This window comes from Furipterus horrens, unplaced genomic scaffold (assembly GCF_987537825.1).
Source record: "Furipterus horrens unplaced genomic scaffold, mFurHor1.1.pri manual_scaffold_9, whole genome shotgun sequence".
Classification (NCBI taxonomy): domain Eukaryota; kingdom Metazoa; phylum Chordata; class Mammalia; order Chiroptera; family Furipteridae; genus Furipterus; species Furipterus horrens.
Genome location: NW_028327179.1, coordinates 41,537,096 through 41,554,685, shown reverse-complemented (window position 1 = coordinate 41,554,685; position 17,590 = coordinate 41,537,096). Strand labels below are relative to the sequence as shown.

The 17,590-nt window shown below is 32.0% G+C and overlaps 1 protein-coding gene across 1 annotated transcript in view; it reads right to left on the bottom strand.

Annotated features, from left to right (window-relative positions):
• Positions 1-17,590, bottom strand: part of SEMA3A (semaphorin 3A) — a 216,703-nt gene that overhangs the window by 18,540 nt on the left and 180,573 nt on the right. The window contains exons 11-14 of the mRNA XM_090287280.1: positions 15,682-15,901; positions 12,787-12,878; positions 4,849-4,890; positions 327-484 (exon numbers count right to left, since the gene is read on the bottom strand). Of these exons, the coding sequence (XP_090143406.1) occupies positions 327-484; positions 4,849-4,890; positions 12,787-12,878; positions 15,682-15,901 (512 nt within the window). The remainder of the gene's footprint in view (positions 1-326; positions 485-4,848; positions 4,891-12,786; positions 12,879-15,681; positions 15,902-17,590) is intronic.

The following is a 17,590-nucleotide window of genomic DNA, read 5'->3' as shown; positions in this document are numbered from 1 at the left end:
TTGACCTTCAGTTTTCCCTTGTGTAAAATGAAGTTGCAAAATTTTATAATTTCCAAGTATAAAACATTCAAGGATATTATTGTGATGTTTTAGATTTTCCTCAGTAATTTATTAAAACTATTGTCCCATTCATTACATTTGCACCCAACTATCCTATTATACATTTTTCTGATGATTTTGACTCTTTAAGGAAAAGGGGGAAAATATCTAAACCTCTTTATTCATTGAAAAAAGTTGGTACACTCATATGAAGAAAGCTGTTTCAAAAATAGAATCAGTTACAATAAATAGCAAATGCTTGTGTTTATTTCTAATGTCTTTCCTACCTCTTGGCGGTTGGAAAGTAGCGAGAGCAGGAGGAGCCATCCCAGGCACAGTAAGGGTCTCGGGCGAGGCAGCACTCAGCACAGGCTTTCCCATAAATATCACATCGGTGCAGAGGGAGCTGGGCCACACCCACCATGGAACCAACATAGAGCTGTTGCTGTAGAAAGAAGCTACTGTTACAACAAAAAGCATCTTGCTTTTCAGATCTTTTTTTTCTTAATAAAGTTTATACATATCTTATCAAAGGTAAATTTATATTTGTGCATTACAAAACCTAATTATTGGTAGTTTCTTCAAAGGCCTGGCAGATAATGTGACCATTTAAAATAGAGCAAGATCAAAATTTAAATATTTGACTGAAACAGGTGTAGTTTATAAGACCAAGGGAAGATAAGGAAGACAGTAATAGTTATATGTCAATTATACTTAAATGAAGAATTAAAGACAGTAAGACATTGAGCAATGCAATGTTCAAACTTTCAGTTTTTTGTTCTTAGCTTGTTTGTTCTGACTTCTACTGTTCATAATTTTAATTAATCAGATTACTTACATTGCCATGGGTTCCTGAGGCAGGGACCGTTTGCTTCTCACTCTTGGCTGCCCTATTATACTGCCTACCATGTAATTTCAGGGCTTGCGTTTGTGAGACATTTTGCCCAACACTGTGTTCTTCTTGCACTACCTCCAGGGGGATTACTTTAAACAAAACCATTAAATTACTTCTCATTTGAAAGGTCATCAGTGAAGAAGATCAAGGGCACACTGGCTGGTGCAGTAGACTTAACCCAAAAGCTCAGGTGCTGTAATGGGCATCAAAATACCTGCATTCTAGGTCTTGCCCTACATTTTATGTGATCTTGGGACAGTTACATAATATTTCCAAGACTTATCCATAAAATGAGCACATTTAACTAAATTTTTAAAGTATGTATCCAGATAAAATGTTTTACAATGCCATTGTCTTCAGTGAGTCTGGAGTTACCCAGTAAGGTAGAATATGGGGGAAAAGCTTTTGAGTAGCAACTAATTCAGGATCTCAGTACAATATAAAAAATGCCTTTAACAAGGTTAAGTCAACGTAGCATATCAGCTACAAATTTATCAAAACACAACATGAAATATAAATAAAATTATTTTGTGTTTTCTCTCATTTATGGAATTGGTGCCATAGCTCCCTTTCTTGCACTAAAGAATTGAGTAAAAGCTGTGTAAATACTGCCCTTACTAGTGTGGCTCAGTTGGTTGGATATTGCCCTGCAAAGTGGAAGGCTGCTGGTTCAGTTCCCGGTCAGGGCACATGCCTGGGTTGTGGGCCAGGTCCCTGGTTGGGGGTGTGCAAGAGGCAACCAATAAGTGTTTCTCTTCCTCTCTTTCTCCCTTTCTTCCTCTCTATCAAGCAATCAATCAATATATATTTTTAAAAAGTTGTGTAAATACTAAAACATGTAACAGTTTGCATGGAAAAGATCTTACAAGTGTATTTTAATTTCTCAACTATATAAATAAAAATAAGCTACAGAAAGGCTGTCTCAGAGTCACGTGTGCTCTTTTAAATATTACAAATTGCCTGAGAGTCAGCAATGGATATAAATAAAATTGTATTTCCAAAAGACTTTCAAAGATAGGCTACATATATATGAATAAACAAATAAGTTGAATAAAAATTGAATGATCTATTAGAATTAAATAAATTATTAATGCTATAAGGAGTACTTACATAGAAAATAATTTTGTGCTTCAAGCTAATCAATTAACTTTTATCTTAATACAAGAAATGGAACTATGGGGAAAGAAGTACTACAGTAAGAAATAAACCACGGTAGAAGCAGTTGTTCTGATAAATATTGCTCATTCCACTCCAGTAAATGAAAATTACTTATAGTATATAGCATTATAATATAGTATAGAGCATATATTACAGCTGATCAAATTTTTACAATATTCATATTTTATTACTATATATTGAAAGATGATACAAACCATGGCAAATTAAGAAATGATAAGGTCCTGGGAGGAAAATATGAAGTATTGTCTCTCAGTTTTTTTGTTGAGTGACAATTAGGTTAAACTGTATCTTTCTTAAAGCATCTACAGTACACAGTAACAGTTGACCATAATTTGAAAAATATTAACAAAAAACTTAATAGAAAAAGCTTTTCCCCCTTCTATCCTTTATTTCTTTCTTTCAAAAAGCATCATTAAAAAAATAAGCTTAGATTATATTGAAAGCAAGCAGTCTCAACGTTAATTAGTCAAGATGGGGAAGCAATATGAAGAAGTACAGTTGCCACTGGTAAATATGGACATGCTGAAACATATATTGTGTTTATAACTATTTTTAAAGTTGGTCATACCTAATCAAAAAATCTGTCCAATAGCTTTTAAGAAGCATGAGCAAAATTCATACTCATAGATTTTTAAAAATATGACATTTGAGTAGAAAAAGAGTTGTTATTATCTAATATTTAAATCTGTCATATCCCTTTAAGAGAAAAACAGAAAACCCCAAATATGGCAACTGAGATCACTGCAATGTAAACCTAAAGCTAATAAAATGCCAACAATTAAATACAGCTCAATGGCTAACATATTTAACAATTATTCTACAGTACTGTTAATGATTTGCAAAACCAATTATGCTGTCTTCATGAAATACAGAGGAGGTTTGCAGGCACCATTGAGCATAATCCAGTTGCTAGCAAGTGACCTGATGTGCTTTTTCTGCCCAATTTAACACCACCATAGGCTTTCTCACTATCCTCCTTAACAAGTTGCAGGTCATAAAGCAGGAGATGAGTCTATTTATGCAGAAAATTAGTTGCAACATTGCTTGTCCCTTTTGAAACTATTGCCTCACGTTTGAAATCTCCATGAACATTAAAGAAATTGAGTCACATCTTCAGGAAATGAAACTTCCACTATTTGAAAATAAAGCCTAGAGACACTTTCTTCTATTATGGTATTTTAAATGGATATACTGTTTTTTGGTGAAGTGTATTATATTTAGTAGTCAATTCCTAAGACAGCTTTAACATTTTTTAAACAGAAAGAAATGTTTTATAATACTAGATATAATGTAATTAAGACTAGTAATGAAAACCAGCAGAGAATAAATAACAAATCATTACAGGAGAGAATATACCAGTCTCACTTCCATCCTGGAAATCCTCAGATTTTCTTGCCAACATTTGATAATTTTTAGATTATAAAAACAGGTGAAGACATACTTATGAAATATAAGATAACAGTATCAGGTCTATAATATCTGCACTCTGAGTTTCTGTAAATATCTTGAAAATTATCAATCTATTTTGACATGTATGTGTGGAAAGAATATACACTGAGTTTTACTGGCATAGTATTTTAGTGTCTTGTACAGGGGTAATGCATGGTCAGAGATAAAACAAGTCAGAGATAAGATTAGACGAATGATTCTCATATTAAACAATATTGTATTTGTAAGTTCTTACTGCAGTGAATGAAGGGCTTCCAACTCCCTTCTGTTTTTTTCCCCCATAGGGTTATTTAATAATTAATTTTCTTTTTCTATTTTTTTTAATTTTATTTTTTGGTTTTTCAATTACAGTTGTCCTATTTTTTTTCCCCATTGCCCCCCCCCCAAGCCTACCCCTTCTCCCACAATCATATCCCTCCCAGTGGTCCATGTTCATGAATCATTTATACATGTTCCCTGACAAAGTAAGGGAAGGATTTAGTCAAGGAATGTGTAATAATTAATTATTAATTCAACTCAATATTGTCATTTAAAGAAACATAGTTACCAGTCATATATAGGCTAGAATGGTCAGAAAATGTTCATGGGGAAAAGATAAATTTGTTAGAAGTTAAAATTATATTTGTTTTGTACATGTCATTTAGCATTTACAAGTCATTTGTTTCAAAGTGTCTTGCCAAAGCATTAATTCAATGTTAATGGAAAGACTATTAACATGCTCCCCATAACCTAAGAATTCATGGAGTTCAATGACATCATTTGGTTATGACCATTTTTCTGTTTCCCTTCGTATTTAGCCAAACTAAATGTTTTCTCTAGAATATAATACTACTGAAAGAGTAAAATTACTTTAAAGTCAATTTCCCCAAACACATATAGTCCAGTGCATTATTTTATTAGCCCATAAAATGTATTTTGATTATCCATGCAAATTAAATTACAAACTTATATTCAGAAATATCCACCACTGCTATTTTAAAGGACAGAGAGATGAAAATATTATTGAGTACATTTTATTACAATGATCAAAAATGTTATAAATGAAAATTTACAACAAATGCTAAGAAATATTTTATAGAACACTTATGAGATTGGTCAAAACATGAGGGAAATAAAAATATCTTTAATTTTCATTTTACTAGCTTGTTGTAAAAACATTCTTTCCTCTTTGTTTAAACAAATGTTAATATATCTGTAAAATTTGATGGACTATAACGATATTTACTTATTCGAAACACAAAATTAACACAATGTACTATACTGATTTTAATACATAGTGACAGTACCTGCTTAGTGGAAAGTTCCATTGCTGAAATAATAGTTGGTTCCTAAAGAAGAAAAAGAAAATGTAAACCTTGGGTCAATAATAAAAGTTATTAATTAATTAACATAGAACACAAACATAACTTATTAGAGAGGAAAGAAACATCAGTGCTCCTTAGAAGCAATATAATTGGGAAATAAGATGTGTGAAAGAAATTGCATAGATAAGTGTTAAATGTGTAGAACAGACAATAAGAGTGTGTTAATGCCCTCCAGGCAAAGACCTTAGGAACACACCTGTAGCTGATCAAGTTGGGTTTATTTCTCCTTGCAATAAGGGAGACCATGGAACTGCTCAGTAAGTGCTGGAAAAGAATTAAACTTTTGGGTTTGTGTCAGGTGAATTGATAGAGTGTTCAAGGAAGTGGGGCTTTGCTCTGCATTAGAAGCTATCAAAAGCAGAGATAGTTCTATAATTAGGTATCTTTATAGATCTTACTTAGAAGGAGGGAAGGACAGAGTGAGGATAAAGCAGTGGTTGGAAAAAGGTAGCAATCACTCATACAGGTAGGATAGGGGGTTTGTTCATTTTTTAGGTTTTGGACAATGTTTATGTTCTTGTCTGTGTTCTGCCATAATTACAGAAAGGTCTTGCATTCTCTTGATTCATCATGGTCCTAGTGTGGCCTTCTCTGACATTGGCATTCTGTGAAAATGTGTATATTCAGCTCGAGTATACCTCCTACCACCACCAATGATGAGCTGATAGCTTTATGCTAGTTTCCAGCCTTTGAGGACTATGTGGGCTCAGTTGGGATTTAAACACTGTTACATGTTCTACTGAAGCCTATCGTGAACACAGGTAGTTAGCATTAATAACTACTGTTTTTTTTTTTTTTAATGAACTTAGACCATCAAAATGCTATTCACCTGAACTCATAAGCTTATTCCTCTTAGTTTCGCTTTCATGGAACTATGCTCCATCGTTTCATTCATCAATGACAACACTAAGAGATATGATATTGCTTAGGGGTTTCAGAGGTGGCTAATGAGAATGAAGCTTAGGTAAGAAAAATAATCTTAAAAGGCCTTACTTTGTAGGTGGCTGAATCTGTGCCATAAACAGAGTATAAAGAGCTGGACTCTGGAGCCAAACTGTATGGATTCAAATAGTAACTCAAACCTGACCGGAAGTGTGATATTGGGTGAGGTACATAACCTCTTTGTAATTCAGTTTTCTCATCTGAATAATAAGTATGATGGAACCATACTTATAGGATGGTTGAGAAGATTGGGTTAATAAATGTAAAGCACTTCTACAAATGTGTTTATTTTCTCTCTCTCTCTCTCTCTCTCTCTCCACACACACACACACACACACATCATTTTCTTACTTTAGCTTTTTTCTTTAGTGCTTATCACTATGTATATAGTTTATTTTGTGTCTTATGAGTTCTCCCAACATCCCAGAGCAGAATCTGAAGTAAGCTCTTATCTGCAGGTGGAGAGCAAGAATAAGGAACTAAGAATTGAGAGGAAGGAGGAAAAGTCAATAAAAGGATGAGTTGTTGAAGTCACCACTGAGAGAAAGTCTGAGAATTGTGGGCAATGACTGTCAAAACTGTCCACTGAGGTTTTTACCAGGAAAAGTATTTATTCGTTTCATGATTCAGTGGGTGCCCACAGGGAAGTTAAATCTGCCATACTCCCAGCTGTGACTTGTTTGCCCTTTTGCCTGCTGTCAGAAAGTGAAAAACACACAGTGAGAATTAGAGGTAGGCTGATAGGACATGAGGAGGGGCAAATTTAGGACAGGAGCTTTTATATTTCCACTGCCATATCCCTGACACCTGGGATTGTTCCTGGCATTTAGAAGTTCTCCATCAATGTTTGTTGAATGAATGAAGGATATAGTAAATTAATGAATAAATGCTCTATCAATTTTCTCTGTTCTCTCCTATCTCTTCTACTTTGCCCAATGTAGTCTGTTCCTTCCGCTGAATATGTATGTGAGATAAAGGCAGCTATCATTTTAAAACTCCTTAATTCTTCAAGCTTAGCTGGAATTTCTTTGAAAATAATTTAAATATTCTATACTCGCTGTTTTTACTTGTTCATATCCCATTTAGTGCCATTCATCTCTTGGCCTACTGAGTCCAACCCTTACTCTAGAGAAATTGTCCACCATTATCAGAGGCAGAAATCACCAAAGAACTGTATTGCTGAATAGACAAATTCAAGTCTATATTATTATTTCTGGGCTTTGTTTTATATGGCACTATTGTCCACTTATTTCTTTTTGACTGCTTCCTGTATTAAATTAAATTTCCGTATGCCTTGGAACTCTTTATTGACTTTATTATTAGCCTTTATAAGAGTCCTCTCAACCTCTAGATGTTCCTCACATGTTAGCTTTCCCTTGCAGTATCCTATCCACTCTCCTTTGGATGCTACATTTTTTTCCTGGAGAGTTCATCCACTCTAGTGGCTTAAATTACCCCATTATGTGCCACAGAATTGCAAATTTCCATTTCAAATCATGAGCTGACCACGAGATTTTCTTAACAAATTTAAGATAATCTGCTTGAGACAAATGAGAAAAATAATGTAGCAAGTAATTTAATTTAATTGGAGTAATATAGAGATTTCCCATTTTCATAGTTTAAATTAATGATATTTACAATTTTTCTATAGGAATTATAAATCATAAAGAATTATGAGAAGAGGAATGTCTATCAATTTTCTCTATGCAGAGATACAATCTTTAGAATTTAATAGCATCAAATCACAAAAATCAGGGGATACTTCCTCAATGATTTTTACCTTAAAAGACAAAGATGACTACTTTATTTAGTTTTATATAATATTGGAATCAATGAACCCAAACAGAGAATTAGAAGAGTTTGGAAAAATTTCCACAGTAAGTTCTTCTAATCCAAAAGTTTTACATGAAAAATGATTATGTGATTATGTAAGTAGCTAACTTCAAGTGGACTTTCATAAAATTTATAGTCAAGGTGCAAGAAAAGTACTTCTTAAAGAATTATTAAGAGCTTAATATAATTGAAGTGAAGGTTAGATGTATATAAGTTCTTTTAAAAACTTAAGTGAAACTATATAAAAGTGAAAATATCTATAAGGTAGATGAAAACAAATTAATTAATTCATACATAAATTGTAAGACAAAACTAACCCCAATCCACACCAAACTCAGATTATGTCATATTACGTTTTCAACATTCTTAAATTAAGATCTTAGAATCCCTTAATTAAAAGAACCTTATTTAGTTTTTAGACTAGAAAATTACATTTTGGAATAAAAGGCATACTATCATATATACTGCCTGTGGTTGAATTAATAGACAATATATTAAGATGACACCCATTTAAAGAAGCTACATATCTTTCTGAGAAATAACTGGTGGTAAGTGTAATTTCCATTTATAGTAGATATAGCTTTATAAGCATTTTTTCACGCAGATTCACTTGCAAACATAATTGGTATTCATGTAATTAGCATCTTTTCAAGATATTCTATGATTCTAATTTACTATATTTTTTCATATATTTTAATCTAATGCTTTTTAAATTTTTGCACTTGCTTAGTTTTTCAACCTGCTGATCCCTGACAGAGCTTCCTGGATGCTAAGCATGTGGGCACTCTTTTAGTATGAGTTATTAGTCTAGGTTTGGAAAGCATCAATTAAGTTTTACATTTGAATGAAAATTAAACTTTTTCATTTATTTGCTCTGCTGTTCATGGAATATTCCATAAATTTGGTTTAAAATGCATGTGTTATTGATGTAACTGCCTTGCAATGCTCTGCAGTCAATAGGACTATAAATAAAACCCATTGTACTAAATGTACTGCAACTTGATGTAATACTCCACTGTCTCAAAAGGAAAACTCTCTTCGAACTGGAAAGAAAATTCCATATGGAGTACAGTAAAAATCAACACATGTCTGGCTTTTATACCTTTTCAAAAATCTTAACATGATATATATGTGAAATTTTCAAGCATAACTAGTTAACAATAGCTACCATTTACTAGTAATTTTAATTTAAAATAATCAAAAATTATGAAGAAGTTGAGGATCAACTAATTGTAACCGACATGTTCAGTGGCACAGTAAATATAATTTAAATATCGATTTATGACTACAATAATATTTGAATTAAGTTTATCTTAGTCTTTTAATACCATTTTGAATATATAATGGCAAGTCAAAGTCATTTCTAGACTCTTATAACAATGCCAATTTTATTTTACTTATTAGCTATTAAAATTTTACTCTAAAGTGTAAGTTTTTATTATGGAGAAATATTTTTTTCTATACTCTGATTGGGATTTGATTTAACTCAAATAAAACTATCTTGGATGTAACTGAAACCACTGGAACATTCTGTGAATAGACAGGATGCTTTCCTTAAACCAGTCTCTAGATGGTAATGGACATGATACTGGCTCCAATTCAGGATTTTATATGAGATTTGGTCATTCATTCCAGGAAGGGCACATAATGAACATGGTCTCCTGGAGATATTATGGTAAAATTAATGATTGGTTGATATTAAATGTCTTTTTAAAATCCAAGAGTATCAGATACTTCCAATATACTAAATTTGTTCCTTGTCTATTTACCTTGTCACACTACTGTAGTGCTCAGGTCAACACTTTTTAAATTTTATTTTATGTTAAGTGGAATGATTGGCAAGGCCCAAACAGAAAAAGACTGTAACATTTCTCTTCTTTTTTCATTGTATATAACAACTGCTTTAATGTGTTGTGTTTTTTCCTCCCACTACAAAATTAAACAAAGTTTGACAGTGAAATATTCCAATTGCTAGACCACAATATATGTATGAACTTTGCTTGATAGAATAGAATGTTGAAAGTAAATATTTCTCTAAACTCTGCCCAAATATGTTTTGTCTACTTGAGGACCAAAGAAATAATAATGCCAATATTGCATAGCAGAGAATATAGGAGCAAACTGGAACATTAATCTATAGAAAGAGATGTGTTCTAAGATGGAATTAACCTTTTTATAAAAATCATAATCTTGTAAACATTATTTCTATGCCAGCACAATACTTAAATTTAATTGTTATAGACTGATAAAGGGACTTTCTAGTGATATCTTAAAAATTACACACATTTAATAGTTCTCATAGGTGTAATTCAGTTGTATATTTCTCTAGAAACTGAAACATATTAACAAAACCTAATAGTATTAAATATTTGTGCTTGCAACCTCTCAAGCTTTTGTTAAAAGTCATTAAAGATCAGCATATATTAGTATCTTATTAAATTAAAATTTTTATTAATGTACTAAAGAATGTAGCTAAGATGAAAAATGTAAACTTAAAATTCCAGAGATATGGCAATGAAAATTAGCTAGAATACAGTATTACTACAAAATTATGCATGTTCTGATTCATAAAATCCCAGAACATAATTAAATAATTAAAAAGCTTAATTTTACAGTGGCATGACATGACTTGTTACAATTCCACAAGACAAAACTTATTTGTACTAAGAGATAATAAATTAAGTCCTTAAAACTATGAGGGAAAACACATATGTGTCTGTAAGCTGGATAAGGTCAGGGACCATGTTTATTGTGTTCAATTCCGAACCATCAGAACTTATCATTGTGCCAAGTCATGGAAGATACAATATATTTGATTACAGTAAATTAATAAATAAAACTCAAAGAAAGTAATATATAACAACTGAAGAGAAATATGACATGAACCATGACAAATCTGTAAGTAAAAATTCTAAAAACAATTAAGAAATTCTTAAGTTAGAATAATATTTCAGTATCTCCTGTAACTTCATATGCAACACTGGTGGCAATATTAATTTTCAATATATAGAATTGGTATTTTTTCTACTACAGAGTAATATAAGATATAATCAGAAGTATAACTTGTTGCTGTTTCCAGTTTATCTTCTTCATACTTTGGACCCTCACTTTAACATGGCCTTTCTGTGGAAGACTGTCTTTACTTTCTCATAGTTCATTTTTTCATCAATACTGATTCCTTCATTTACTTAATAAATGTTAGTTAGAAACATATTTTATTGGACCAAGCACGCCGTTGTCCGGAGACAGCCAACTGACCTGGAGTCTGCACAATCCTTCCCCATGTGGGAAGGCCACCCTCCCCTCCACACCCCCACTGTTATTAGGGATTTCTGGACCCAAGGGTAGGTAGGACGACGACCATGTCCAGCTTGAAGCAGCTAGAGGAGCTTGAGACCTTCGCCCATTCTCCTTTACAAGATTACAAAGGGTCTTAATATCTGAGAGGGAGGGATAGTTATTTTTTATGAACCATGGGTATGGACTTGGGGGGGGATGCTGGGGGAGGGAGATACTGGGTGGAGGGGAGTAAAGGGGAAAAAATTGGAACTACTGTAACAACATAATCAATAAAATATACTTAAAAAAAAAAAAAAAAGAAACATATTTTAGGTGCTGAAAGACACAACGATGTACACAAGACAGCGATTTATTTATCTGCCCTTCAGTGCCCGTAATTGTTTACTAAATCTAGATGGACTCAATATTTCTAACACAGTCCATTTGGGTAATTGTATTCATGAATATGCAGGTTAAAGTGTCAACGTGAAAATACTAAAATGGGACTTAGTGAACAATAGGGATTAGTCATCACTTTATACCAGACATAAATAAAATAAAGCCTAACTGCCTGATTTTAAAAATCACAATATGACTATAATGGTTTTAGTATTTTAAAGACATACCAATAGTTAATAGAAAGTGCTACCGGATATGTGGCTTATTTTTAGTGTGGCTAAATTGAAAGAACAACATTAAAGTAGCAATAAAATTTAGAGCACAGTACCTAGACTGTCTTGGATGCTTTAAATATACTATCTTTAGTTCTTTTAGACTCCTTGTAAATTAGGCATTATTCTCACTGTTTTACTGATGCAAAATTTCAGAGGGATCGTATAAGTGTTCCTAACTGCAGCATGGATAGGACTGAAGAGTCTAAACTCCTTTAACTAGAGCATTGCTGAGTTCTTATTACAAGATGGCTATGTCATGATTTACCAGTTACTGTTTCAATGCTAATCATAATTTTAATTGAATGAATATATACCAGGAGCTTGCCATATTGTACTTCATTTTTCTTCATAATAGTTCTGAATAGTGAGCAAGAGCCCAATTAGGTTAACAAAGTGGTTTAGAAATATGAGGCTAATAAAAGTTTTGGGAAAATTGTGTTTACAATTAAAATAGTTAATCAACTGAAAAAATTCTATTCAGATGCTTCATCTTATAGATAAATTATCTGAGACACCTGGAGACTAAATGAGATACTTCTGAGTTATAAGACTATATCCAACATTTTCTTATTCTGTCCACAAAAGTTTTCTAACTCTAGTTTACTTTGCAGTCTTATATGATTGCTCTAGCATTTTATGAACAAATTGAAATAACACCTTTCATAGGCATCTACTTCCCTGTCATATCACAAATAATTTCTACCAAGATGTTCTTCAATTCAAACTTTTCCTATTAGCTTTCATTCTGAATGTATTTCTCTTAATACATTCGTGAAAGTTACCTAGCATCCCAGTTATGCTGTAAAGTGTGAAAAAAGAGAAGATTTTGGAGGTGGGGGGCTCATGAAGTTTGTTCATTGAAGTAACACACATAAATAATATAAAATGTAAATGATATATATTATCAGTGAGAAAACAATATATGAGCCAAGAATACATTTCTTTACATTTTTAGATTTAACTAGCATTGAGAATTTCAAGGTTTATTTTGACTAGTGTCTGGCTTTCTAATTGACAAGCTAATTAGAATGGTATGGTAGAGTACTTGTCCATACCAAGTTTAGTGTGCAGCTGTCCTGGGGGAAAGACATGCAAGTGAACTTGTTGACACTTGAAATTAAGCAGCACTCACCCGAAAAACTGTCATTTCTTCCAGCAGAACTTCTTCTAAATCATGCCAAGTCTCTTTAGGAATTGAAACTACTTTGAGGACGGTTCCAACATCTTTGAAAGAAAGTGGAGAGAAGAGCACAATTTAAATAGATCTGAACAGAATGTGGTGCTAATGAATGGAGTCACTATATGACCAGAAGAACGTTTTGACCTCAGTCTTCCTTTTCTTTTTTTGTTACAGCATCAGTAAAATATATATTCATATGCATTTCACGCAACTAGATAAACTACAAGCATAGCAAGAAATTAAAAGGATTGAAATTTTAGAATATATGATGATTTAAAAATGATATCACATTGAACTTGCATTATCAAAAAATATATAATAATCACTAGGCTGGACTATTATTGTTTTTAATCTCAATTGTCAGGTGGATCAGAAATAAAAAAAACTAAAATAATACCAATTTTGACATGACAGGTTTTGTCACTTTTGTTTGAAATCAGGAACAACTATGAAGATTTAATGTAAATGGAAAAAACCAGGAATGTTATCAAGCAACAAAAAGTAGAACAGTAGTTAGAGCTTCAGAGCCTGACTGCTTATTTTGTCACCTGAAAATTCAGCTCAATGACCATTAAGTGATGAGTGACAATAACTTGATTTCTCAAAATAAACACTGTGGATTACTTACTACAGTGTTTTTTCAATAAGTGGTTAATCAACTTTGGTTAACATATTGGGTAATCAATTTTAGAATACTAAAAAATTTAAAATTCAGAAACATAAATCATAAAAACTATTTGAATACATTTTATAGAGATTTCTATCATTTTTTATTCTAATTTTTGTTGTTAAAAGAGACAAATTCTTTTAATGTCAAGAGCTGTCACTTTTAATTGGGTTAAGCACATATCAATTTTCCAGTGTTTACTGGCACCTTGATAACATGAAAAATAAGGCCTTATTAAATTAAAACATTTGACTCCTCAACAATTCAATTCTAATCAGCTGATCAATTATATTTATCTTCAACTGGCTCATTTTAATCAAGTTTAACAGACTTACTGCTTGAGAAAAAATCTTGCCAGTAAAAAAATAAGCTACACCAGAAAAATAATTCAATGTATTTATATCATTGATAACCATTTTCAGGGTATCAATATGAGATCAAAAAGGTTGTTAGTGTATCCCTTGTAAAGTTAAAAAAAAATTCATCTTTTAAGAGGATCCTTCTCTGTTTACAGGACCTTAGACTCCTCATAACACTAAAGATTAAAGGCAAATTAGATTGACCTACTCAGTGCCTCCCATCAGTCTCAAGTATCCAAACACAACTTTATCTGTGTTCCAGATCAAGTTTTACTGAGTAGTATTTCAAACAATTTCACACAAATTGAATCAGATTACTCAACTAGAATCAATACATTATGATGTACTACTTAGTAAAAAGATAAAATTACTGTAATCAATTTACTTTGCTGACAGATGACCCTGGTCTGTGCTGACCAATAGCCATTCACATCATCAGACATTCAACATGCTCATGAAACTGGTTCCTTTAAGGACAGCTTGTGTTCAGGTGGAATTAAAAACTCATGATTGCATTACTTTGGTCAAATAGCTGAAAGCAAGCTTTTGTTGCACTGACAATGAGTGAGGGACTGGTTAACATGTTTCAGCCAGAGGTGAAGAAATAGGCAAGGGTGACATTGGTGAACAAAATTATTCTGTAGAGAGACCTAATTATAATTTGACACTAAATGATAAACTAAAATATATAGAAAACAAATCCTATCACCTTAAAATTTCTAAAGATACTTATAATCAGAAGTTGATATCTGCAATTCATTGATTTTTATCAAACACTGAGTCTCACTGGGATCCTTTTATCTATTAGAGATTTTTTTTTCACTCATAAAAGTAGACTGTAATGACTTGCTCAGAACCTGACGCTCTTACACCTGATAACATAAATATTTCACAATTTTGTTATAAAACTTTAAGTCTTTAAAGCACTTACTGCAAGGTTGCCATTCCACTGCAGTTAATGCAATTTTTTCCCCTGTTTCTCACCAAGGGAAAATAAATGTTATTATACAAGGTTTCAGTGGAGCACTCACTCAGTTTCCCATTGATTTATGTAAGTTAACAATGCTAATGGAGACTAGGAATTTATTACCTTGGAACCTGATCCTAAGTAGCAAGTTTCAAATTTGTAACTGGTACTTTTAAAATAGTATTATTAAAGAGAGTAGGGGAAAAATAAAATAATATGTCAATATAACAATGGAATTCTTTCTGAAAATATATCTGCCCACAAAAAGTGTGTTTCTAATAGTAGAATTAGTAAAAATGTGTTGTTAAATTTCTGTAGAAATAGATCTAAAATGCATCTGATGATTACTTAGGTCCATTTTGTTGTTTTTCTGATAAAGTATTTTTTTTCTAATTGTATGGCAAAAACACTTGAAACATTTTGTTGCCAAAATTTATTTGGTGGAAAATTTGCACCCTGTGGTAATTTTAAAGTTTGGATAATTTTGTATCAATTCACTTGGAAACCATTATTAAATGTCTTGGCAATTTTAGGTACGGTTGAACAATACATCTTTGATCTAAAAAGCCACTGTCCAGAAAAACTGTAATTCAATTATAGACATTAATTGTTCATCTAATCCTTAGCTTTACTTGACTGTATTTCTCAGTTTTCGATTGAAACAAAAACTTAATATGTCAACTTGCCCCAAAAGATAACACATTATCATGGTAGAATGTTCATGTTTTTAGTCATTTATTAGAGTTTAACAATACCTTGAAAGCAACTATAAAAACTTCGTGTAATTCTCAGTATATGTATTAGTTAAACTGAATGATCCTGAAGAAAATGGAGAGCTGAAGTTAAATATTTACCTGTTCCAATAAACATGACATCATACTGGCCATCTTCTGCATCCACTCGATCCACTACAATTTGTGTAAACTGATAATTTACATCTGTTTTGATCATTATTGGGCGGTTATTAATAGGAAACACTGGATTGTACATGGCTGGATGACTTCTTGCAAATGTTATAACATCATCAGGAAGGTCTTTGGTAGAGTCAAAGCCACCGAATGTTTTGCTGGGACACTAATAAGATAAAGAGAATATCTTTTGATTAAATTATCATGAATAGGATTATAACTTATCTAATAACATATGACCTAAATGGTATGGGAATCTAAACCTGTGGTTATATATATTTTTAATTAACTGATCATCTAAAAATAATGTTAATTAAATTAGTAGATGTAATATATACCATATATTTTCTGAACATATCTTAAATCTCAATGGGATTTAATCATGCCACCCTTTCTTACCAAAAATTGCAAGTGCATCTAATGAATTCAGTGCACGGCAGGATCTGATGCCTCTATTAGTGATAACATCACATATTTTATTTTATTTATGTAGTACATGAAGTGTTTGAGCTAATGAATGGAATATGTTAAAACTACATGTAGTTTATCATTAGATTAGAGAAACTCAGCATAATTGTCTTTGATATATTTGATTTTTATCCTACGGCCAATGCTAAAATACAAATGCTTTTTTCAAACTGAAGGCCAATATAGACTATTCTTTATTGCTTTGTTCCTGATATAACCCTGAAAGAGTAACAGAAAATATGCCAAAAGTACTATGGCTTTAATGATTAAAGTTATTTTAGGGATCAGGAGAGATATTATTAAGTGTTCACCTTGCAGGGCACAGAAACTGACCAATCAGGATAGACCAAGTAGAATAGATAGAGGCCACAGAGACTCAGAAAGGATGCCCTGTGGCACACTTGCAAAATGTCATCTCTGGATGTCAAAGTTCCACATCAGGCGATAAAACAAAAATGGGAAAATTCAAATTTCACTGTGTCTTTTCATTGCCTTTAATTATGTAGTAGAAGCATTCAGAGTACAATATCTCCAGTCTCTTTCTTTTAGTCTTACACTGACATAGTTTCTGCCACTTAATATAACAGCTTGGAGCTGAAAGGAATATAGAGGGGTTCTTACAAGAGGCTTAGAAGGAGAAATCGATTGTCTGTAATTACCTTGATATAGATCATTAATAATTCATGAGAAACAAAATAAATAAACCTGTTTTGAAATGGGAAGAGTATCTATTTATGAGTGTATATGTATATACATGCTTGAATATAAATGCATGTAACATAAAGGATTTAAAGAATTTTTGTTTAAATTGTAAAATTATTTTATGTTATAGAAACATAAAGAGCTAAAAAATTATTAGAAATAAAACAATAAAACAATTTTATAACATTTACTTTTTTTGCTTTTCTGTTTTTCAATATACCTTGCAATAAATTTAGAAATGTGTGATTAAAAGTTAAAGTAAGGAATTTATTTATTTTTATATATGTCATTGTCTTGACTTTCTGGCCTTTTATTTTTTATCTAGTACTACTTAGCTATAGGCTTTTCTTTAAAAAACAAATACCATCTACTGACACAGTGTTTGAAGGTCACAGTATGTTTTTCTCCAGTAATTGATGAAATAAATTCTCAGCTGCCACCTTTTGGGGTTAATGAAACTCATCCATGTTGCTGACTTAATTTCCCATGTTATAACAACTTTCTATGAATACTGGTTAGAACACAGGCCTAGAACCAAACTGTCTGGACTGAATCCTGGGCTTATCCTTGCCTAGTGTCCTCATTTGTGAAATGGGAACAATAATTGGGTTATTGATTATAGTATATATAAATAGGTATAAATCTCATGCAATAGGGTCTGGCACACAAAAATTTCTAATTACCA